Source organism: Cherax quadricarinatus, chromosome 46 (genome assembly GCF_038502225.1).
Source record: "Cherax quadricarinatus isolate ZL_2023a chromosome 46, ASM3850222v1, whole genome shotgun sequence".
NCBI lineage: Eukaryota > Metazoa > Arthropoda > Malacostraca > Decapoda > Parastacidae > Cherax > Cherax quadricarinatus.
The window spans coordinates 7,693,384-7,718,915 of NC_091337.1; the positions used below are offsets into that span (position 1 = coordinate 7,693,384).

At 46.8% G+C, this 25,532-nt stretch overlaps 1 protein-coding gene across 2 annotated transcripts in view; it reads right to left on the reverse strand.

Annotated features, from left to right (window-relative positions):
- LOC128696673 (acylphosphatase-2) overlaps positions 1-25,532 on the reverse strand; it is a 60,242-nt gene that overhangs the window by 28,641 nt on the left and 6,069 nt on the right. The window contains exon 1 of one of the 2 annotated variants that reach the window (XM_053788007.2): positions 4,384-4,471. The exons of the other annotated variant lie outside the window; for it this stretch is intronic. Coding sequence (XP_053643982.1) covers positions 4,384-4,456 — 73 coding nt within the window. The 5' untranslated portion in view covers positions 4,457-4,471. Of the gene's footprint in view, positions 1-4,383; positions 4,472-25,532 lie in introns of those variants that run through there. 2 annotated transcript variants of the gene reach the window in all.

Genomic DNA, 25,532 nt, shown 5'->3' on the forward strand with positions numbered 1-25,532 from the left:
CCCCCGCCACCCGGTCCCAGAAGAGGCCTAATTGTTGATCTGATCGCTCAGACTGTTGGTACTCCCTGACCGCAGTCCAACTTATGCACCACAACGCGGGTGATCAGGAACTGATTTGATGAATTTCTCGAGTTCCCTCTTGAAGACAGCTGTGGGGCTGTTGGTAATCTTATGTATGTATGAAGGGAGAGTGATGAAGAGGCGTGGTTCCATTGCATTTAATTGAGTTCTAGTGTACTCATTGTTTCCCTGCTCATCACCGGAAGTATCTTGCACCGTCTGCCAAGCTTCTTGTGTTCATAAGTAGTGATTTCGGAGTGCAGGTTTGGGACCAGTTCCTCCGGAATCTTTCAGGTGTGGTATATCTAATATAAATCAAAGTAGTCGCACAATTTTTCTGTACATAAACTTACTAAATACCAGTTCAAAATGGAATGAACTCTTTGCATCAATACTATCCTTGTAATAATTTTAAGCAAATAATACCAAAAATGTCTGGTATTTTTTCTTTGCTGCAGGTTACCTCCTCTTTCTAGTACTTATATGAGGCAGGATGAAAATGTAGGCCATCCTTGTTACAACTTAGATTTATTGTACTACGTTCATTCTCTTATGAGATCCCCAGAATCAATATTAGTGGAAGCAGAGGTTGTTAGTTGTGGTAGTTGGTTGGCAACAACTGTAGTTGTTAGTGATGATAGTTGGTTCTTAGTATCAGTAGTTGGCTGTTAGTGATGGTAATTGTTTGTTAGTGGGGATAGTTTATTGTTAGTAGCAGCTGTTGATTGTTAGTGGCATTAGTTGATTGTTAGTGACAGTAGTTGTCAGTGGTGGTAGATGGTTGATGGTGGCAGCACATGATTGTTTTTTGCGTGGTTGGTTGTTAGTGGCAGATGATTGTAGTGATGGTAGTTGGTGGTTAGTGGTGGTGGTGGAAACTGATTGCCAAGGGTAATATCTGATTGTTAGTGGTGGCAGACGGTAGCTAGTTGTCAGTGGTGGTGGTAGTTGGCTATCAGTGGTGGTAGTTGTCAGTGGTGGTAGGTGACTGTTAGTGATCGTGGTGATGGCGGTGATGATGAGAGCTTTGCTGGTTGTTGGTCGTTTTGATGGTGCTGATTGTTGTAGGTGGTAGGGTGGTTGTTAGTCAAGTACATGTTGTTGGTGAAATATTTATAGATACAGTAGTAGTTGTTGTTGGTGGTTGTTACACGTGGATGTGCTGGTGGTAGTTGTTGGTGGTTGAATTGTGCTAGTGGCACTTGTTGGTGATAACAGTAGTTGGTGGTAATGGTTTTATTATTATTATTATTATTATTATTATTATTATTATTATTATTATTAAACAGTAATCCTGTGTGGTATAGCACCGGAGGAATGAGAGGTACATAATGGGTCCAGGGACTGGACCCCCAAGTTCTGATAGCTGAACAAGGTACAAAGGTAATGAACTCACAAGTTACAAAGGTAATGAATCATCTACAGGTCTATACATGGTTACAATCATGAACAAATTATAAAGTAATGAGCAATTCACACGTCCACACCCGGTCACAACTGTAATCAGCTAGACAGCGCTGTATAGCCCTTGTGGCTTAGCGCTTCTTTTTGATTATAATAATAATAATGTAATCAGCTATTAGTGCAAATATTAACTGGGTCACACACACACACACACACACACACACACACACACACACACACACACACACACACACACACACACACACACACACACACACACACAGAACTGGCAGGGAAGCCAGTTAATGAGATGATGGAATATGTAGCAACAAAATGCAAGGAGGCTGAGGAGAGGTTTGTACCCAAGGGTAACAGGAATAATAAAAAAGCCAGGATGAGCCCATGGTTTACCCAAAGGTGCAGGGAGGCAAAAACCAAGTGTGCTAGGGAATGGAAGAAATATAGAAGGCAAAGGACCGAGGAGAATAAGGAGAGCAGTCGTAGAGCCAGAAACGAATATGCACAGATAAGAAGGGAGGCCCAAAGACAATATGAAAACGACATAGCAGCGAAAGCCAAATCTGACCCGAAACTGTTGTACAGCCACATCAGGAGGAAAACAACAGTCAAGGACCAGGTAATCAGGCTAAGGAAGGAAGGAGGAGAGACAACAAGAAATGACCGTGAAGTATGTGAGGAACTCAACAAGAGATTCAAAGAAGTGTTCACAGAGGAGACAGAAGGGGATCCAGAAAGACGGAGAGGTGGGGCACACCACCATGTGCTGGACACAGTGCACACAACCGAGGAAGAAGTGAAGAGGCTTCTGAGTGAGCTAGATACCTCAAAGGCAATGGGGCCAGATAACATCTCCCCATGGGTATTGAGAGAGGGAGCAGAGGCGCTATGTGTAACCCTAACAACAATATTCAATACATCTATCGAAACAGGGAGATTGCCTGAGGCATGGAAGACAGCAAATGTAGTCCCAATCTTTAAAAAAGGAGACAGACATGAAGCATTAAACTACAGACCAGTGTCACTGACATGTATAGTATGCAAAATCATGGAGAAGATTATCAGGAGAAGAGTGGTGGAACACCTAGAAAGCAACGATCTCATCAACAGCAGCCAACATGGTTTCAGGGATGGGAAATCCTGTGTCACAAACCTACTGGAGTTCTATGACATGGTGACAGCAGTAAGACAAGAGAGAGAGGGGTGGGTGGATTGCATTTTCTTGGATTGCAAGAAGGCGTTTGACACAGTTCCACACAAGAGATTGGTGCAAAAACTGGAGAACCAAGCAGGGATAACAGGGAAGGCACTACAATGGATCAGGGAATAGTTGTCAGGAAGACAGCAGCGAGTCATGGTACGTGGCGAGGTGTCAGAGTGGGCACCTGTGACCAGCGGGGTCCCACAGGGGTCAGTCCTAGGACCAGTGCTGTTTCTGGTATTTGTGAACGACATGACGGAAGGAATAGACTCTGAGGTGTCCCTGTTTGCAGATGACGTGAAGTTGATGAGAAGAATTCACTCGATCGAAGACCAGGCAGAACTACAAAGGGATCTGGACAGGCTGCAGACCTGGTCCAGCAATTGGCTCCTGGAGTTCAATCCCAACAAGTGCAAAGTCATGAAGATTGGGGAAGGGCAAAGAAGACCGCAGACGGAGTACAGTCTAGGAGGCCAGAGACTACAAACCTCACTCAAGGAAAAAGATCTTGGGGTGAGTATAACACCAGGCACATCTCCTGAAGCGCACATCAACCAAATAACTGCTGCAGCATATGGGCGCCTAGCAAACCTCAGAACAGCATTCCGACATCTTAATAAGGAATCATTCAGGACCCTGTACACCGTGTACGTTAGGCCCATATTGAAGTATGCGTCACCAGTTTGGAACCCACACCTAGTCAAGCACGTAAAGAAACTAGAGAAAGTGCAAAGGTTTGCAACAAGACTAGTCCCAGAGCTAAGAGGTATGTCCTACGAGGAGAGGTTAAGGGAAATCAACCTGACGACACTGGAGGACAGGAGAGATAGGGGGGACATGATAACGACATACAAAATACTGAGAGGAATTGACAAGGTGGACAAAGACAGGATGTTCCAGAGATTGGACACAGTAACAAGGGGACACAGTTGGAAGCTGAAGACACAGATGAATCACAGGGATGTTAGGAAGTATTTCTTCAGCCACAGAGTAGTCAGTAAGTGGAATAGTTTGGGAAGCGATGTAGTGGAGGCAGGATCCATACATAGCTTTAAGCAGAGGTATGATAAAGCTCACGGCTCAGGGAGAGTGACCTAGTAGCGATCAGTGAAGAGGCGGGGCCAGGAGCTCGGACTCGACCCCCGCAACCTCAACTAGGTGAGTACACACACACACACACACACACACACACAAACGAAATGATGGAATATGTAACAACAAAATGCAAGGAAGCAGTGGAAAGGTTTATTCCCAAGGGCAACAGTAACAACGGGAAGACCAGAACGATCCCCTGGTTTACCCGACGGTGTAAGGAGGCAAAAACAAGTGCAATAGAGAATGGAAAAAGTACAGAAGGCAGAGAACACACGAAAATAGGGAGATCAGTCGCAGAGCCAGGAATGAGTATGCACAGGTAAGGAGGGAGGCCCAGCGACAGTATGAAAATGACATAGCATCGAAAATCAAGACTGACCCGAAACTGTTGTATAACCACATCAGGAGGAAGACAACAGTCAAAGACCAGGTGATCAGATTGAGGACAGAAGGTGGAGAACTCACAAGAAATGATCAGGAGGTATGTGAGGAGCTAAACAGGAGATTTAAGGAAGTTTTTACAGTAGAGACAGGAAGGGCTGTGGGAAGACAGCACAGAAGGGAACATCAAGAGGGAATATACCAACAAGTGTTGGATGACATACGAACAACCGAGGAGGAGGTGCAGAAGCTGCTAAGTGACCTTGATACCTCAAAGGCGATGGGACTGGACAACATCTCCCCATGGGTCCTTAGAGAAGGAGCAGAGATGCTGTGCGTGCCCCTAACCACAATCTTCAACACATCCCTTGAAACTGGGCAACTACCTGAGAAATGGAAGACAGCAAATGTAGTCCCCATATTGAAGAAAGGAAACAGAAATGAGGCACTAAACTACAGACCTGTGTCTCTGATATGTATTGTGTGCAAAGTCATGGAGAAGATTATCGGAAGGAGAGTGGTGGAACACCTGGAATGGAACAAGATTATAAATGAAAACCAGCATGGGTTCATGGAATGCAAATCCTGTGTCACAAACCTCCTGGAGTTTTATGACAAGGTAACAGAAGTAAGACACGAGAGAGAGAGGGGTGGGTTGATTGCGTATTCCTAGACTGCAGGAAGGCCTTTGACACAGTTCCCCACAAGAGATTAGTGCAGAAGCTGGAGGATCAGGCGCATATAAAAGGGAGGGCACTGCAATGGATCAGGGAATACCTGACAGGGAGGCAGCAACGAGTCATGGTACGTGAAGAGGTATCACAGTGGGCGCCTGTGACGAGCGGGGTCCCACAGGGGTCAGTTCTAGGGCCAGTGCTATTTTTGATATATGCAAACGACATGATGGAAGGAATAGACTCTGAAGTGTCCCTGTTCGCAGATGATGTGAAGTTGATGAGGCAGGACTGCAAAGAGACCTGGACAGGCTGGACATGTGGTCCAGAAACTGGCTTCTCGAATTCAATCCTGCCAAATGCAAAGTCATGAAGATTGGGGAGGGGCAAAGAAGACCCCATACAGAGTATAAGCTAGGTGGACAAAGACTACAGACCTCAGGGAGAAAGACCTTGGGGTGACCATAACACCGAGCACGTCACCGGAGGCACACATCAACCAAATAACTGCTGCAGCATACGGACGCCTGGCAAACCTGAGAATAGCGTTCCGATACCTTAACAAGGAATCGTTCAAGACACTGTACACTGTGTATGTTAGGCCCATACTGGAGTATGCAGCACCAGTCTGGAACCCACACCTGGTCAAGCACGTCAAGAAGTTAGAGAAAGTGCAAAGGTTTGCAACAAGGCTAGTCCCAGAGCTCAGGGGAATGTCGTACGAGGAAAGGTTGAGGGAAATCGGACACACGACACTGGAGGACAGAAGGGTCAGGGGAGACATGATAACGACATACAAGATACTGCGGGGAATAGACAAGGTGGACAGAGATAGGATGTTCCAGAGATGGGACACAGGGACAAGGGGTCACAACTGGAAGCTGAAGACTCAGACGAGTCACAGGGACGTTAGGAAGTATTTCTTCAGTCATAGAGTGGTCAGGAAGTGGAATAGCCTAGCAAGTGAAGTAGTGGAGGCAGGAATCATACATAGTTTTAAGAAGAGGTATGACAAAGCTCAGGAAGCAGAGAGGGAGAGGACCTAGTAGCGATCAGTGAAGAGGCGGGGCCAGGAGCTGAGACTCTACCCATGCAACCACAATTAGGTGAGTGTACACACACACACACACACACACACACACACACACACACACACACACACACACACACACACACACACACACACACACACACACACACACACACACACACACACACACACACACACACACACACACACACACACACACACACACACACATACACACACACATACACACTAATAGACACACGCACGCACGCATGTACGACAGGCGGTAACTTGTAACGTGAAGTACAGTTTTGTCTTTGTATTACGATACGTTACGTGAGAACTTGGCTTCCACCATCCTCGTCTTTGGCTCATTCTGAGCACACACACACACACACACACACACACACACACACACACACACACACACACACACACACACACACACACACACACAGTGCCTTCATGGTCTCTTGTTACTGCCTCCATCCCCCTTCCCAAGAGACCCCACCACCACCATCGCCTTTGTCTCCCCCTCCTCCCCTTCCCCATCTCACCCCCTCCTCCTCTCGAAGAGCAGTTGGGTGAGTCAGCCAGTGTTCTCAGCCAAAGTGATGTTAGTGGCGGTGAGGAACTTCTTCCTTTAGTGGCTGACATCAGTACACCGCCACTACCTCCTCTCTTACATACGTACATTACATCTAGTTTCTAAAAGAAACAAAAAATGTAACAAGGACGGACGCAAATTCTGCACAATGTTGGACTGATAATTCCAGAGTGACACTTAGACGCGAGTACGAACGAATCTCCTTACACCTGCTGTCCCAGATCACCTAGCACACCTGCTGTCCCAGCTCACTTAGCACACCTGCTGTCCCAGCTCACCTAGCACACCTGCTTGCTGTCCCAACTCACCTAGCACACCTGCTGTCCCAACTCACCTAGCAGTAAACACACACGTAGGACACACGTCACATCCCGGGGAAGATGGTGTACAGGACCTGGACGAAATAAATCACACCACTTTGCTTCCTTGATGATCAGTCCTCCGGTGTTAATAATCCGTAGTCTTGAAGACTACGGGACTCTTCACCAACTCCAAGACTGAGGGATTAATTACCTCGTCTTTTGTATATAGTTCTACAGTCTTCCCATTATGTCCTTGAATTTGTATTGACATAGCTACTGCATAGCGAAACGTCTAGAAATAAAGATACCCAGATGTTGCATATGCGTTTAATTCTTAAGTTTCCTCTCTTATACATAAATGGTAAACGTAGTACATTACTAATTTTAAAAGGCGAGATAAAACATTCCAAGCGCACTCATATAAAACGTGTTTGTTGAAACTCTAAGACTGAAACTCAGTGTATTAAATTCTCAATAAAAATATAATTTTCTTTTACACGGGGGCGTTGACCCCCGGAACACCCTCCAGGTATACTGCCTTGTTTTAGCACTAACACTGCTCAGAAAATTCATAACTATACTTAGTGTAAATAATAACGCCCAACACCACCACCACCACTAGCTATCATCACAGACAACCACCACCACCACTAGCTATCATCACAGACAACCACCACCACCACTAGCTATCATCACAGACAACCACCACCACCACCAGCTATCATCACAGACAACCACCACCACCACTAGCTATCATCACAGACAACCACCACCACCACTAGCTATCATCACAGACAAGCACCACCACCACCAGCTATCATCACAGACAACCACCACCACCACCAGCTATCATCACAGACAACCACCACCACCACTAGCTATCATCACAGACAACCACCACCACCACCAGCTATCATCACAGACAACCACCACCACCACCAGCTATCATCACAGACAACCACCACCACCACCAGCTATCATCACAGACAACCACCACCACCACCAGCTATCATCACAGACAACCACCACCACCACTAGCTATCATCACAGACAACCACCACCACCACTAGCTATCATCACAGACAACCACCACCACCACTAGCTATCATCACAGACAACCACCACCACTAGCTATCATCACAGACAACCACCACCACCACTAGCTATCATCACAGACAACCACCACCAGCACCAGCTATCATCACAGACAACCACCACCACCACCAGCTATCATCACAGACAACCACCACCACCACTAGCTATCATCACAGACAACCACCACCACCACTAGCTATCATCACAGACAACCACCACCACCACTAGCTATCATCACAGACAACCACCACCACCACTAGCTATCATCACAGACAACCACCACCACCACTAGCTATCATCACAGACAACCACCACCACCACTAGCTATCATCACAGACAACCACCACCACCACTAGCTATCATCACACAACCACCACCACCACTAGCTATCATCACAGACAACCACCACCACCACTAGCTATCAAAACAGACAACCACCACCACCACTAGCTATCATCACAGACAACCACCACCACCACTAGCTATCATCACAGACAACCACCACCACCACTAGCTATCATCACAGACAACCACCACCACCACTAGCTAACATCACAGACAACCACCACCACCCCTAGCTATCATCACAGACAACCACCACTAGCTAACATCACAGACAACCACCACCACCACTAGCTAACATCACAGACAACCACCACCACCACTAGCTATCATCACAGACAACCACCACCACCACTAGCTAACATCACAGACAACCACCACCACCACTAGCTAACATCACAGACAACCACCACCACCACTAGCTAGCATCACAGACAAACACCACCACCACTAGCTATCATCACAGACAACCACCAACACCACTAGCTATCATCACAGACAACCACCACCACCACTAGCTATCATCACAGACAACCACCACCACCACTAGATAACATCACAGACAACCACCACCACCACTAGCTATCATCACAGACAACTACCACCACCACTAGCTATCGTCACAGACAACCACCACCACCAATAGCTAACATCACAGACAACCACCACCACCACTAGCTATCATAACAGACAACCACCACTAGCTATCATCACAGACAACCACCACCACCACTAGCTAACATCACAGACAACCACCACCACCACTAGCTAACATCACAGACAACCACCACCACCACTAGCTAGCATCACAGACAACCACCACCACCACTAGCTATCATCACAGACAACCACCAACACCACTAGCTATCATCACAGACAACCACCACCACCACTAGCTATCATCACAGACAACCACCACCACCACTAGATAACATCACAGACAACCACCACTAGCTATCATCACAGACAACTACCACCACCACTAGCTATCGTCACAGACAACCACCACTAGCTAACATCACAGACAACCACCACAACCACTAGCTATCATCACAGACAACCACCACTAGCTATCATCACAGACAACCACCACTAGCTATCATCACAGACAACCACCACTAGCTATCATCACAGACAACCACCACTAGCTATCATCACAGACAACCACCACAACCACTAGCTATCATCACAGACAACCACCACTAGCTATCATCACAGACAACCACCACTAGCTATCATCACAGACAACCACCACCACCACTAGCTATCACCACAGACAACCACCACCACCACTAGCTAACATCACAGACAACCACCACCACCACTAGCTAGCATCACAGACAACCACCACCACCACTAGCTATCATCACAGACAACCACCACCACCACTAGCTATCATCACAGACAACCACCACCACCACTAGCTATCACCACAGACAAACACCACCACCACTAGCTAGCATCACAGACAACCACCACCACCACTAGCTATCATCACAGACAACCACCAACACCACTAGCTATCATCACAGACAACCACCACCACCACTAGCTATCATCACAGACAACCACCACCACCACTAGCTAACATCACAGACAATCACCACCACCACTAGCTATCATCACAGACAACCACCACCACCACTAGCTATCATCACAGACAACCACCACCACCACTATCTAACATCACAGACAAGCACCACCACCACTAGTTATCATCACAGACAACACCACCACCACTAGCTAACATCACAGACAACCACCACCACCACTAGCTATCATCACAGACAACCACCACCACCACCACCACTAGCTAACATCACAGACAACCACCACCACCGCTAGCTATCATCACAGACAACCACCACCACCACTAGCTATCATCACCGACAACCACCACCACAATTAGCTAACATCACAGACAACTACCACTACCACTAGCTATCGTCACAGACAACCACCACTAGCTAACATCACAGACAACCACCACCACCACCACCACTAGCTATCATCACAGACAACCACCACCACCACTAGATAACATCATAGACAACCACCACCACTAGCTATCATCACAGACAGCCACCACCACTAGCTATCATCACAAACAACCACCACAACTAGCTATCATCACAGACAACCACCACCACCACTAGCTAACATCACAGAAAACCACCACCACTAGCTATCATCACAGACAACCACCACCACCACTAGCTAACATCACAGACAACCACCACCACCCCTAGCTATCATCACAGACAACCACCACCACCACTAGCTATCATCACAGACAACCACCACCACTATCTAACATCACAGACAACCACCACCACCACTAGCTATCATCACAGACAACCACCACCACCACTAGCTAACATCACAGACAACCACCACTAGCTATCATCACAGACAACCACCACCACCACTAGCTAACATCACAGACAACCACCACCACCACTAGCTATCATCACAGACAACCACCACCACCACTAGCTAACATCACAGACAACCACCATCACCACTAGCTAACATCACAGACAACCACCACCACCACTAGCTATCATCACAGACAACCACCACCACCGTTAGCTAACATCACAGACAACCACCACCACCACTAGCTATCGTCACAGACAACCACCACCACCACTAGCTAACATCACAGACAACCACCACCACCACTAGCTATCATCACAGACAACCACCACCACCACTAGCTAACATCACAGACAACCACCACCACCACTAGCTAACATCACAGACAACCACCACCACCACTAGCTATCATCACAGACAACCACCACCACCGTTAGCTAACATCACAGACAACCACCACCACCACTAGCTATCGTCACAGACAACCACCACCACCACTAGCTAACATCACAGACAACCACCACCACCACTAGCTATCATCACAGACAACCACCACCACCACTAGATAACATCACAGACAACCACCACCACTAGCTATCATCACAGACAACCACCACCACTAGCTATCATCACAAACAACCACCACAACTAGCTATCATCACAGACAGCCACCACCACCACTAGCTAACATGACAGACAACCACCACCACTAGCTATCATCACAGACAACCACCACCACTTGCTATCATCACAGACAACCACCACCACTAGCTATCATCACAGACAACCACCATCACTAGCTATCATCACAGACCACCACCACTAGGTATCATCACAGACAACCACCACCACTAGCTATCATCACAGACAACCACCAACCACTAGCTATCATCACAGACAACCACCGCCACTAGCTATCATTACAGACAACCACCACCACTAATCACAGACAGCCACCATCACTACCTATCATCATAGACAACCACCACCACTAGCTATTATCACAGACAACCACCACCACTAGCTATCATCACAGACAACCACCACCACCACTAGCTATCATCACAGACAACCACCACCACCACTAGCTAACATCACAGACAACCACCACCACCCCTAGCTATCATCACAGACAACTGCCACTACCACTAGATAACATCACAGACAACCACCACCACTAGCTATCATCACAGACAAGCACCACCACTAGCTATCATCACAGACAACCACCACCACTAGCTATCATCACAGACAACCACCACCACCACTAGCTAACATCACAGACAACCACCACCACTAGCTATCATCACAGACAACCACCACCACTAGCTATCATCACAGACAACCACCACCACTAATCACAGACAGCCACCACCACTACCTATCATAATAGACAACCACCACCACTAGCTATTATCACAGACAACCACCACCACTAGCTATCATCACAGACAACCACCACCACTAGCTATCATCACAGACAACCACCACCACTAGCTATCATCACAACCACCACCACTAGCTATCATCACAGACAACCACCACCACTAGCTATCATCACAGACAACCACCACCACTAGCTATCATCACAGACAACCACCACCACTAGCTATCATCACAGACAACCACCACCACTAATCACAGACAGCCACCATCACTACCTATCATCATAGACAACCACCACCACTAGCTATCATCACAACCACCACCACTAGCTATTATCACAGACAACCCCCACCACTAGCTATCATCACAACCACCACCACTAGCTATCATCACAGACAACCACCATCACTAGCTATCATCACAACCACCACCACTAGCTATTATCACAGACAACCACCACCACTAGCTATCATCACAGACAACCACCACCACTAGCTATCATCACAGACAACCACCACCACTAGCTGTCATCACAGACAACCACCACCACCACTAGCTAACATCATAGACAACCACCACCACTAGCTATCATCACAGACAACCGCCACCACTAGCTATCATCACAGACAACCACCACCACTAGCTATCATCATAGACAACCACCACCACTAGCTATCATCACAGACAACCGCGACCACTAGCTATCATCATAGACAACCACCACCACTAGCTATCAGCACAGACAACCACCACCACTTGCTATCATCACAGACAACCACCACCACTAGCTATCATAGACAACCATCACCACTAGCTATCATCACAGACAACCGCCACCACTAGCTATCATCACAGACAACCGCGACCACTAGCTATCATCATAGACAGCCACCACCACTAGCTATCAGCACAGACAACCACCACCACTTGCTATCATCACAGACAACCACCACCACTAGCTATCATAGGCAACCACCACCACTAGCTATCATCACAGACAACCACCACCACTAGCTATCCTCACAGACAACCACCACCAGTAGCTATCATCACAGACAACCACCACCACCACTAGCTATCATCATAGACAACCACCATCACTTGCTATCATCACAGACAACCAACACCACTAGCTATCATCATAGATAACCACCACCACTAGCTATCATCATAGACAACCACCACCACTTGCTATCATCACAGACAACCACCACCACTAGCTATCATCACAGACAACCACCACCACTTGCTATCATCACAGACAACCACCACCACTTGCTATCATCACAGACAACCACCACCACTAGTTATCATCACAGACAACCACCACCACTAGCTATCATCACAGACAACCGCCACCACTAGCTATCATCATAGACAACCACCAGCACTAGCTGACATCACAGACAACCAACCACCACCACTAGCTATCACCACAGACAACCACCACCACTAGCTATCATCACAGAAAACCACCACCACTAGCTATCATCACAGACAACCACCACCACAAGCTATCACCACAGACAACCACCACCACTAGTTATCATCACAGACAACCACCACCCCTAGCTATCATCACAGACAACCACCACCACCACCACTACCTATCATCACAGACAACCACCACCCCTAGCTATCAGCACAGACAGCCACCATCACTAGCTATCGTCACAGACAACCACCAGCACTAGCTATCATCACAGACAACTACCACCACTAGCTATCATCACAGACAGCCACCACCCCTAGCTATCATCACAGACAACCACCACCACCACCACTACCTATCATCACAGACAACCACCACCCCTAGCTATCATCACAGACAGCCACCACCACTAGCTATCATCACAGACAGCCACCACCACTAGCTATTATCACAGACAACCACCACCACTAGCTATCATCACAGACAACCACCACCACCACCACTCCAGAATTACAACTACTGATGCCAATAACAAAATCCCCCCAACAAACACAGAATACAACCTCGTTCATATTTGCTAATATACAGGGCCTTAAGCCATCCACCAACAACAAAATACCTTTTATCAGTGGACTTCTAGAGGAGTCTAATGCAATGTTTGCAGCCTTCACAGAGACTCACACAAAAGATCACTTTGACAGTGAAATATGGATAAGTGGTTACAACCTTTTTAGATGCGACAGAAAAAACAGGCAACAAGGGGGGGGTTGGCCTGTATGTCAAAGAGTCCCTTATCTGCACGGAGTTGCTGAACACCACAAATGAGGTAGTTGAAGTTCTATCATTAAAGATCGAGAACCAAAACCTAGTCATTGTGGTTGTATACAAGCCACCAGATGCAACCTCACAACAGTTCAAGGAACAGCTACTGAAAATTGATTACTGTTTTGAAAACCTTCCAGCTCCATCCCCAAACATCTTACTACTTGGTGATTTCAACCTAAGGCATACAAAATGGAAGAATGTAGCAAATAATGTTATAGCTGAAACAATCCCCGGAGGTAGCGCAGATGAAAGGTCACACACACATGAGCTACTAAGTCTCTGCGAAAAACACACCTTAAGCCAGCAGATAGTGGAGCCAACAAGACTAGAAAACACACTTGACCTCATCTTCACAAATAATGAGGACCTGATAAGAGACGTAAGAATATCAAAAACAACTAATTCCGATCACAACCTAATCGAAGTCCAGACGTACATGCATAGGGGTCCTGATCAGCAGAATGCATGTACCTGTGAAGGTGTCTTCACAAAATACAACTTCAACAACAAGAACATCAACTGGGACCAGGTAAACCATGTCCTAAACGAAACATGTTGGGAAGATGTCTTAAATGACATGGATCCAAACCAGTGCCTTGAAAGGATCAACTTCCTGGTAGCCAAAGCATGTTCTAGGCATATTCCCCTAAGAAAGAAGAAGAGCAGGAGTAAACTGGAGAGAAAAAGACACTCCCTCTACAGAAGACGACGAAGAGTCACTGAGCTCCTCAGGAGTGCTAGAACATCTCATACACGAAAGGAGGCGCTGACCAGGGAAGTGGAAACTATCGAACTTAAGCTAAATGACTCTTACAGGAACCAGGAGAGGCAGGAGGAGCTTAAAGCTATTAGTGAAATTGAAAGAAATTCAAAATATTTCTTTTCATATGCCAAAAACAAGGCAAATACCACATCTAGTATCGGGCCCTTACTCAGACAGGATGGGACTTACACAGATGACAACAAGGAAATGAGTGAAATATTGAAATCCCAGTACGACTCTGTGTTTAGTGAACCACTAATCGGTCTGAGGATCGACGACCCAAATGATTTCTTCATGAATGAGCCTCAAAACTCCATAAATGTATGCCAGATTTCTGACATTACCCTAACTCCGATAGATTTCGAAAAAGCCATTGACAACATGCCTATGCACTCAGCCCTGGGCCCAGACTCGTGGAACTCTGTTTTCATCAAGAACTGCAAGAAACCCCTCTTGCGTGCCCTAAGTACACTATGGAGGAGGAGCTTGGACATGGGTGAAATTCCACAGTCACTTCAAACAACGGATATAGCCCCACTCCATAAAGGTGGCAGCAAAGCATTAGCTAAGAACTATAGACCAATAGCTCTGACGTCCCACATCATAAAAATCTTTGAAAGAGTGCTAAGAAGAAAGATTGCAAATCACCTGGATTCCCAAAATCTGCACAATCCAGGGCAACATGGGTTCAGGGCAGGTCGTTCCTGCCTCTCACAATTACTGGATCACTATGACATGGCCTTGGATGCACTGGAAGAAAATCAGAATGCAGATGTAATATACACAGACTTTGCAAAAGCATTTGACAAATGCGATCATGGCATAATAGCCCATAAAATACGTGCTAAAGGAATAACTGGGAAAGTGGGCAGATGGATCTTCAACTTCCTAACAAATCGAACACAAAGAGTAGTGGTCAACAGAGTTAAATCGGAGGCTGCCATAGTGAAGAGCTATGTTCCACAAGGTACAGTACTCGCCCCCATCTTATTCCTTATCCTCATATCAGACATAAACAGAGATATACACCACAGCACCGTATCATCCTTTGCGGATGATACTAGGATCTGCATGAGGCTGTCATCTGCTGAGGATGCGGTTAATCTCCAAGAAGATATAAACAAAGTTTTCCAATGGGCAACGGTAAACAATATGATGTTCAATGAGGACAAATTCCAACTACTCCGTTATGGAAAACTGGAGGAGATAATAACTAGAACAGAGTATACTACTGACTCCGGCCATACAATAGAGCGGAAAACTAATGTAAGGGACCTGGGAGTAGTAATGTCTGAGGATCTCACTTTCAAGGATCACAACAGTGCCACGATCGCACGTGCAAAGAAAATGATAGGATGGATAATGAGAACTTTCAAAATGAGAGATGTCAAGCCCATGATGATCCTTTTCAAATCACTTGTTCTCTCTAGGCTGGAATACTGCTGTACATTAACATCTCCATTCAAAGCAGGTGAAATCGCAGATCAAGAGTGTACAGAGATCCTTTACTGCACGTATAAGTTCTGTCAAACACCTTAACTACTGGGAACGCTTGGAAGCACTTGACTTGTACTCGTTGGAACGCAGGAGGGAGAGATATATCATAATCTACACTTGGAAAATCTTGGAAGGAATGGTCCCAAATCTGCACACAGAAATCACTCCCTACGAAAGTAAAAGACTGGGCAGGCGATGCAAAATGCCCCCAATAAAAAGTAGGGGAGCCATTGGTACACTAAGGGAAAACACCATAAGTGTCCGGGGCCCAAAACTGTTCAACAGCCTCCCATCAAGCATTAGGGGAATTGCCAATAAACCCCTGGCTGCCTTCAAGAGAGCTGGACAGATACCTAAAGTCAGTGCCGGATCAGCCGGGCTGTGGCTCGTACGTTGGACTGCATGCGGCCAGCATTAACAGCCTAGTTGATCAGGCCCTGATCCATCGGGAGGCCTGGTCATGGACCGGGCCGCAGGGGCGTTGATCCCCGGAATAACCTCCAGGTAACCACTAGCTATCATCACTGACAACCACCACCACCACCATCATCACAGACAACAACCCCCAGCAACCACCCCCACCCCACCCTGGGGCAGCTGTCACCCCCCGCCCTACGCTGGGGCAGCTGTCACCATCATCCCACCCTGGGGCAGCTGTCACCCCCACCCCACCCTGGGGCAGCTGTCATCCTCGCACCACCCTGGGGCAGCTGTCACCCTCGCATCACCCTGGGGCAGCTGTCACCCTCGCTCCACCCTGGGGCAACTGTCACCCTCGCACCACCCTGGGGCAGCTGTCACCCTCGCACCACCCTTGGGCAGCTGTCACTCCCGCGCCACCCTGGGGCAGCTGTCACCCCCACCCCAGCAAGGACAAGTCACTGGGGAGGGAAACAGGATCCGCGTCGCCAACCAGCCGCTGTCTGAAGCTTTATATTGTAGCTGCCAACCTCACCAACCACCACAGCTACCACTACCACCACTACCACCACTATTGCTACCACTGCCACCACTACTGTTATTACTGCTACCATTACCATCACTACTGCTACCATTACCACCACTACTGCTACTGCTGCTACCACTACCATCACTACTGCTACCACTACCACCACTGCCACCACTGCTGCCACTATTGCTACTTCTACCACCACCACTGTTATTACTGCTACCACTACCATCACTACTGCTACCATTACCACCACTACTGCTGCCACTACCACCACTGCTACCACTACCACCACCACCACTGCTGCCACCACTACTGCTACCATCACTGCTGCCACCACTACTGCTACCACCACTGCTGCCACCACCGCCACCACCACCACTGCTGTCACCACCGCCACCACCACCACTGCTGTCACCACCACCACCACCACTGCTGTCACCACCACCACCACCACTGCTGTCACCACCACCACCACCACCACCACCACTGCTGTCACCACCACCACCACCACCACCACTGCTGTCACCACCACCACCACCACCACTGCTGTCACCACCACCACCACCACCACCACTGCTGTCACCACCACCACCACCACCACTGCTGTCACCACCACCACCACCACCACCACCACTGCTGTCACCACCACCACCACCACCACTGCTGTCACCACCACCACCACCACCACTGCTGTCACCACCACCACCACCACCACCACCACCACCACTGCTGTCACCACCACCACCACCACCACCACCACTGCTGTCACCACCACCACCACTGCTGTCACCACCACCACCACCAGCTTAGGATTACTATTTTGTTTTGATTGTTACAGCCAGCCTGGCACTCCCACCCTGGCACTCTCATCCTGGCACTTTCAGCCTGGCACTATCACCCTGGCACTATCACGCTGGCACTATCACCCTGGCACTATCACCCTGGCACTATTACCCTGGATTTTCAGCCTGGCACTATCAGTCTGGCATTCTCAGCCTTGAACTCTTCCTGGCACTCGCAGCCTGGCACTCTCAGCCTGGCACTCCCAGCTTGTCACTCAGATTGGCACTCCCAGCCTGGCACTCAGACTGGCACTCCCAGTCTGGCACTCAGACTGGCACTCCCAGCCTGGCAGACTGGCACTCCCAGCCTGGCACTCCCAGCCTGACACTATCAGCCTGGCACTCTCATCCTGGCGCTATCAGCCTGGCACTCCCAGCCTGGCACTCCCAGCCTGGCACTCTCAGCCTGGCACTCCCAGTCTGGCACTCCCAGCCTGGCACTCCCATCCTGGCACTCTCAGCTTCGCACTAGGGCCATCCATCTTCACGCCGGAGCTGTTGGATGGTGTCACTCATCCACTGATAAGAACACCCTTCAGGACTGCCAAGCTTTTGACACACACACACACACACACACACACACACACACACACACACACACACACACACACACACACACACACACACACACGGGTCAGTCCTGGGACCAGTGCTATTCTTGGTATATGTGAACAACATGACGGAAGGGATAGACTCAGAAGTGTCCCTGTTTGCAGACGTGAATTTAATGAGGAGAATTAAATCAGACGCGGAACAGACAGGTCTACAGAGACCTGGACAGGCTGGATGTGTGGTCCAGAAACTGGCTCCTAGAATTTAACCCCGCCAAATGCAAAGTCATGAAGATCGGAGGAGGGCAAAGAAGACCGCAGACAGAGTATAGGCTAGGTGGCCAAAGGCTGCAAACCTCACTCAAGGAGAAAGACCTAGGAGTGAGTATAATACCGAGTACATCGCCAGAAGCAAACATTAACCAGATAACTGCTGCGGCATATGGGCGCTTGGCAAGCCTGAGAATAGCGTTCCGGTACCTCAGTAAGGAATCGTTCAAGACTTTCTACACTGTGTACGTCAGGCCCATACTGGAGTACGCAGCACCAGTTTGGAACCCACACCTGGTCAAACACGTCAAGAAATTAGAGAAAGTGCAAAGGTTTGCAACAAAGCTAGTTCCAGAGCTAAGGGGAATGTCCTATGAAGAAAGGTTAAGGGAAATCGGTCTGACAACACTGGAGGACAGGAGGGTCAGGGGAGACATGATAACGACATACAAAATACTGCGTGGAATAGACAAGGTGGACAGAGACAGGATGTTCCAGAGATGTCATGTGGGGTTCGAACACGTGGATAAGGTAAAGAAATACTCACGTAGGCTGGTAGTACGTATAATTATAACGGTAAGTATTGGTAGGTGCCAAACAGCCGGTGACCTGCCTCCTTGCTCTCTCTCGTAAGACTGACTGCCCACAGTACCCATATGTGAGGAGGTGTTTGAAATACTGCTGTGGTCAGCAGCAATATGAATACAGTCAGTGATTCACGCAGAGACGGTTGATAGTGAGTCATCTACTGGTACACTGGTTACTGGTGATAAATTAGACACATGTGCAACTCTTGGGTATCTTTATTGAGGAAACGTTTCGCCACACAGTGGCTTCATCAGTCCATACGTAGGAGAAACTTGAAGAACAGGAGGAGAATGAGGTAATCAGTCCCTCAACCTTGAGTCGATGTGTTGAGTCCATCAATCTTGAATAGAATACGGCATATGAGCGGAGAAGCAGCTTATAAGCCGTATGGCAGGAGAGGTGCAGCAGTCATAGGTAGTGTCACATTTGTTCAATGTGGAAGTAGGTCGTGCCGAAGAATTAGGCAGGCGAAGAATTCCCAAGTATTAAGATCCCAAGAAGTTGCAGTGTCTGACAGGTTTGTAGATGAATGGTTCAGAAAACCGACATGTTGATAAATTAGACACATGTGCAACTCTTGGGTATCTTTATTGAGGAAACGTTTCGCCACACAATGGCTTCATCAGTCTGCTGCACCTCTCCTGCCATACGGCTTATAAGCTGCTTCTCCGCTCATATGCCGTATTCTATTCAAGATTGATGGACTCAACACATCGACTCAAGGTTGAAGGACTGATTACCTCATTCTCCTCCTGTTCTTCAAGTTTCTCCTACGTATGGACTGATGAAGCCACTGCGTGGCGAAACGTTTCCTCAATAAAGATACCCAAGAGTTGCACATGTGTCTAATTTATCAACATGTCGGTTTTCTGAACCATTCATCTACAAAACTGGTTACTGGTAACTGGTACTACTACTGAGAGAGATATGACACAGAAACAATTGGAAGCTGAAGACTCAGATGAGTCAAAGGGATGTTAGGAAGTATTTCTTCAGTCATAGAGTAGTTAGGAAGTGGAATAGTCTGGCAAGCGATGTAGTGGAGGCAGGAACTATACATAGTTTTAAGACGAGGTATGATAAAGCTCATAGAGCAAGGGGAGAGAGGACCTAGTGGCGGTCGGTGAAGAGGCTGGGCCAAGAGCTGAGTCTCGACCCCTGCAACCACAATTAGGTGAGTACTGCAGATGATGTAAGACTAATGAGAAGAATAAGAAGAGAGGACATCAGTAAACTTCAGGGAGACCTTAACAAAATACAGATGTGGTCTAACAAGTGGCTGCTGGAGTCAGGTCACGAGGGACCAAATAAAGAGACCAGCATGGGCGAAGAACAAATTTAAATATCAGAGAGCGAAGAGGACCTGGAAGTGAATATAACAGTTGGTATATCGCCAGAAATACACGAGCAGTGTAAAGTCAGCTGCATGTTTAAGATTAGCAAACCTCAGAATAACATTCAGGAACTTGTATAAAGAAGCTTTCAGAACTTTATATAGAACTTTATATACAACATATGTTAGACCAATCATTGAATATGCGGCCCCAGCAGGTAGGTCACACCTGAGCATGCATATGAGTACACTGAGAGAGAATCCAATAAGTGAAAAAGAACCGCAACTCTTCGACGCCTCTTTTCATATGTCCACCTGGAGGGTATTCCGGGGATCAACGCCCCCGCGGCCCGGTCTACGACCAGGCCTCCCGGTAGACCAGTGTCTGATCAACCAGGCTGTTACTGCTGGCGTAAGGAGTATTACCAACAAACCCTTACTTATCTTCAAGATGGAACTAGACAAATTCCTCAGATCAGTTCCTGATCAGCTGGGTAGTGGTGTATACGATGGACTGAGGGCGGAAAGCAACAACAACCTGATCGATCAGGCTAGCAATAAGGAGGCCTGGTCTGGGACTACTCCTCGGGGGCCGTGACTTCCGGAAGAGACTATAGGTAACAAGGACCAGGAGAAAGAAAGATGTGACTATACAGCAGGCCCAGAGATTAATTTAGCAAATGGGAAAACCGAGAGTTGAATTGAAGATAATGAACAGGATTGAGGAAGCGGTGATGGAGAGAGAAAGGGAGCGGGGTAAAAAAAAAAAAAAAACAGACATATGGCTTTGCTCACAGGAGACCAGATGGTACGAGAATTAAGAAAGATTACAAAAACAATGAGAGGAAACAAGAGATCACTAATAATGAAGAAATAAGGTAGGTGACTTATTTCTAGAGCGTGCAGGTGCCACCCAGACAAACTGGTGTTTGTGTTTCATTTATGACGTGACAGGATCACTGGGCATCAAGCAAACTGTAGGATATGTCTATGTGTACCTCGACTAAAACACAACAGACACAGCTAAGAACGGGGCATGTAAAACTATGAAAATCAAAAGACTGTGGGAACATGGTGAGGTTATGAATATTACATGTGGGTTAGTAATCCAGGATAACTCAGGTCAGTCTGACTTATTTTCATTGTGATCCTTTAATCCTATTTCTAGGATGCGACCCACAAGTACCTACTTGCTGGGAGATAAATAGGAACAACAGATTTAAGGAAATATACCTAACGCATTGGAGGGACATTTTTTGGGGGTTATTTTTGTTTTTGGTCCACTTTCAAATGTAACTTTATGCTGTTATTAAAAAGGAGTTTGCATCCTACACACTTTTGTGCATGGATTTCTTGTTGCAAAATTGGAAGATATTGCAAAATTGTATTTATCATGAAACCCTCCCTGGCCTACAAAATTGGTAAGATGTACAATGTTCTAGTCAACATCAGATGAAAGATAAAGAATTAGATTATCTAAATTTCAAACTTTTTTGCGAGAAATGTCAATAGATTCCATTATAAAAAAAAATTGAAATTTGTGTTTTTTTTTTTTGCGTTTTTTCGGAGAATGAGAGTCAGTAAGACTCACGAAATCGTAATGACACGATTGCAAACAAACCATACCACCGGCGGGATTGAACCCGCGGTCAGAGAGTCTCAAAACTCCAGACCGTGGCTAGCTGGTCCAGTGGCTAACGCGACGGTCTGGAGTTTTGAGACTCTCTGACCGCGGGTTCAATCCCGCCGGTGGTATGGAGAGTCAATGAAAACAAAATGGGAAAGCATATTGCAAAACATCTCTGAATATTAATAGAACCATCATTCATCAATATTGTGTGAAAAAATCATGACACTCCTATTATTACTCTTTGCAAAAAATAAAACAAATGTCAATAACTTATTCCTGAGTTATTCATATTTTTTTTCTATAAAACTCTATGGAGATGAAACACCAAATTTGAGCGTGTTGCAAACTCCTATCATTGTTGATAACCCAGAGGCAACTGAGCAGTAACAAACCCCTATCATTGTTGATAACCCAGAGGCAACTGAGCAGTAACAAACCCCTATCATTGTTGATAACCCAGAGGCAACTGAGCAGTAACAAACCCCTATCATTGTTGATAACCCAGAGGCAACTGAGCAGTAACAAACCCCTATCACTGTTGATAACCCAGAGGCAACTGAGCAGTAACAAGCTCCTATCATTGTTGATAACCCAGAGGCAACTGAGCAGTAACAAACCCCTATCATTGTTGATAACCCAGAGGCAACTGAGCAGTAACAAGCTCCTATCATTGTTGATAACCCAGAGGCAACTGAGCAGTAACAAGCTCCTATCATTGTTGATAACCCAGAGACAACTGAGCAGTAACAAACCCCTATCATTGTTGATAACCCAGAGGCAACTGAGCAGTAACAAGCTCCTATCATTGTTGATAACCCAGAGGCAACTGAGCAGTAACAAGCTCCTATCATTGTTGATAACCCAGAGGCAACTGAGCAGTAACAAACCCCTATCATTGTTGATAACCCAGAGGCAACTGAGCAGTAATAAGCTCCTATCATTGTTGATAACCCAGAGACAACTGAGCAGTAACAAACCCCTATCATTGTTGATAACCCAGAGACAACTGAGCAGTAACAAACCCCTATCATTGTTGATAACCCAGAGGCAACTGAGCAGTAACAAGCTCCTATCATTGTTGATAACCCAGAGGCAACTGAGCAGTAACAAGCTCCTATCATTGTTGATAACCCAGAGACAACTGAGCAGTAACAAACCCCTATCATTGTTGATAACCCAGAGACAACTGAGCAGTAACAAACCCCTATCATTGTTGATAACCCAGAGGCAACTGAGCAGTAACAAACCCCTATCATTGTTGATAACCCAGAGGCAACTGAGCAGTAACAAACCCCTATCATTGTTGATAACCCAGAGACAACTGAGCAGTAACAAGCTCCTATCATTGTTGATAACCCAGAGACAACTGAGCAGTAACAAACCCCTATCATTGTTGATAACCCAGAGGCAACTGAGCAGTAACAAACCCCTATCATTGTTGATAACCCAGAGACAACTGAGCAGTAACAAACCCCTATCATTGTTGATAACCCAGAGGCAACTGAGCAGTAACAAGCTCCTATCATTGTTGATAACCCAGAGACAACTGAGCAGTAACAAACCCCTATCATTGTTGATAACCCAGAGACAACTGAGCAGTAACAAACCCCTATCATTGTTGATAACCCAGAGACAACTGGGCAGTAACAAACCCCTATCATTGTTGATAACCCAGAGACAACTGAGCAGTAACAAACCACTATCATTGTTGATAACCCAGAGGCAACTGAGCAGTAACAAACCCCTATCATTGTTGATAACCCAGAGACAACTGAGCAGTAACAAACCCCTATCATTGTTGATAACCCAGAGGCAACTGAGCAGTAACAAACCACTATCATTGTTGATAACCCAGAGACAACTGAGCAGTAACAAACCACTATCATTGTTGATAACCCAGAGGCAACTGAGCAGTAACAACCTCCTATCATTGTTGATAACCCAGAGGCAACTGAGCAGTAACAAACCCCTATCATTGTTGATAACCCAGAGACAACTGAGCAGTAACAAACCCCTATCATTGTTGATAACCCAGAGGCAACTGAGCAGTAACAAACCCCTATCATTGTTGATAACCCAGAGGCAACTGAGCAGTAACAAGCTCCTATCATTGTTGATAACCCAGAGGCAACTGAGCAGTAACAAACCCCTATCATTGTTGATAACCCAGAGACAACTGAGCAGTAACAAACCACTATCATTGTTGATAACCCAGAGGCAACTGAGCAGTAACAAACCCCTATCATTGTTGATAACCCAGAGGCAACTGAGCAGTAACAAACCCCTATCATTGTTGATAACCCAGAGACAACTGAGCAGTAACAAACCCCTATCATTGTTGATAACCCAGAGGCAACTGAGCAGTAACAAACCCCTATCATTGTTGATAACCCAGAGGCAACTGAGCAGTAACAAACCCCTATCATTGTTGATAACCCAGAGACAACTGAGCAGTAACAAACCCCTATCATTGTTGATAACCCAGAGACAACTGAGCAGTAACAAACCCCTATCATTGTTGATAACCCAGAGACAACTGAGCAGTAACAAACCCCTATCATTGTTGATAACCCAGAGACAACTGAGCAGTAACAAACCCCTATCATTGTTGATAACCCAGAGACAACTGAGCAGTAACAAACCCCTATCATTGTTGATAACCCAGAGACAACTGAGCAGTAACAAACCCCTATCATTGTTGATAACCCAGAGGCAACTGAGCAGTAACAAACCCCTATCATTGTTGATAACCCAGAGACAACTGAGCAGTAACAAACCACTATCATTGTTGATAACCCAGAGGCAACTGAGCAGTAACAAACCACTATCATTGTTGATAACCCAGAGGCAACTGAGCAGTAACAAACCACTATCA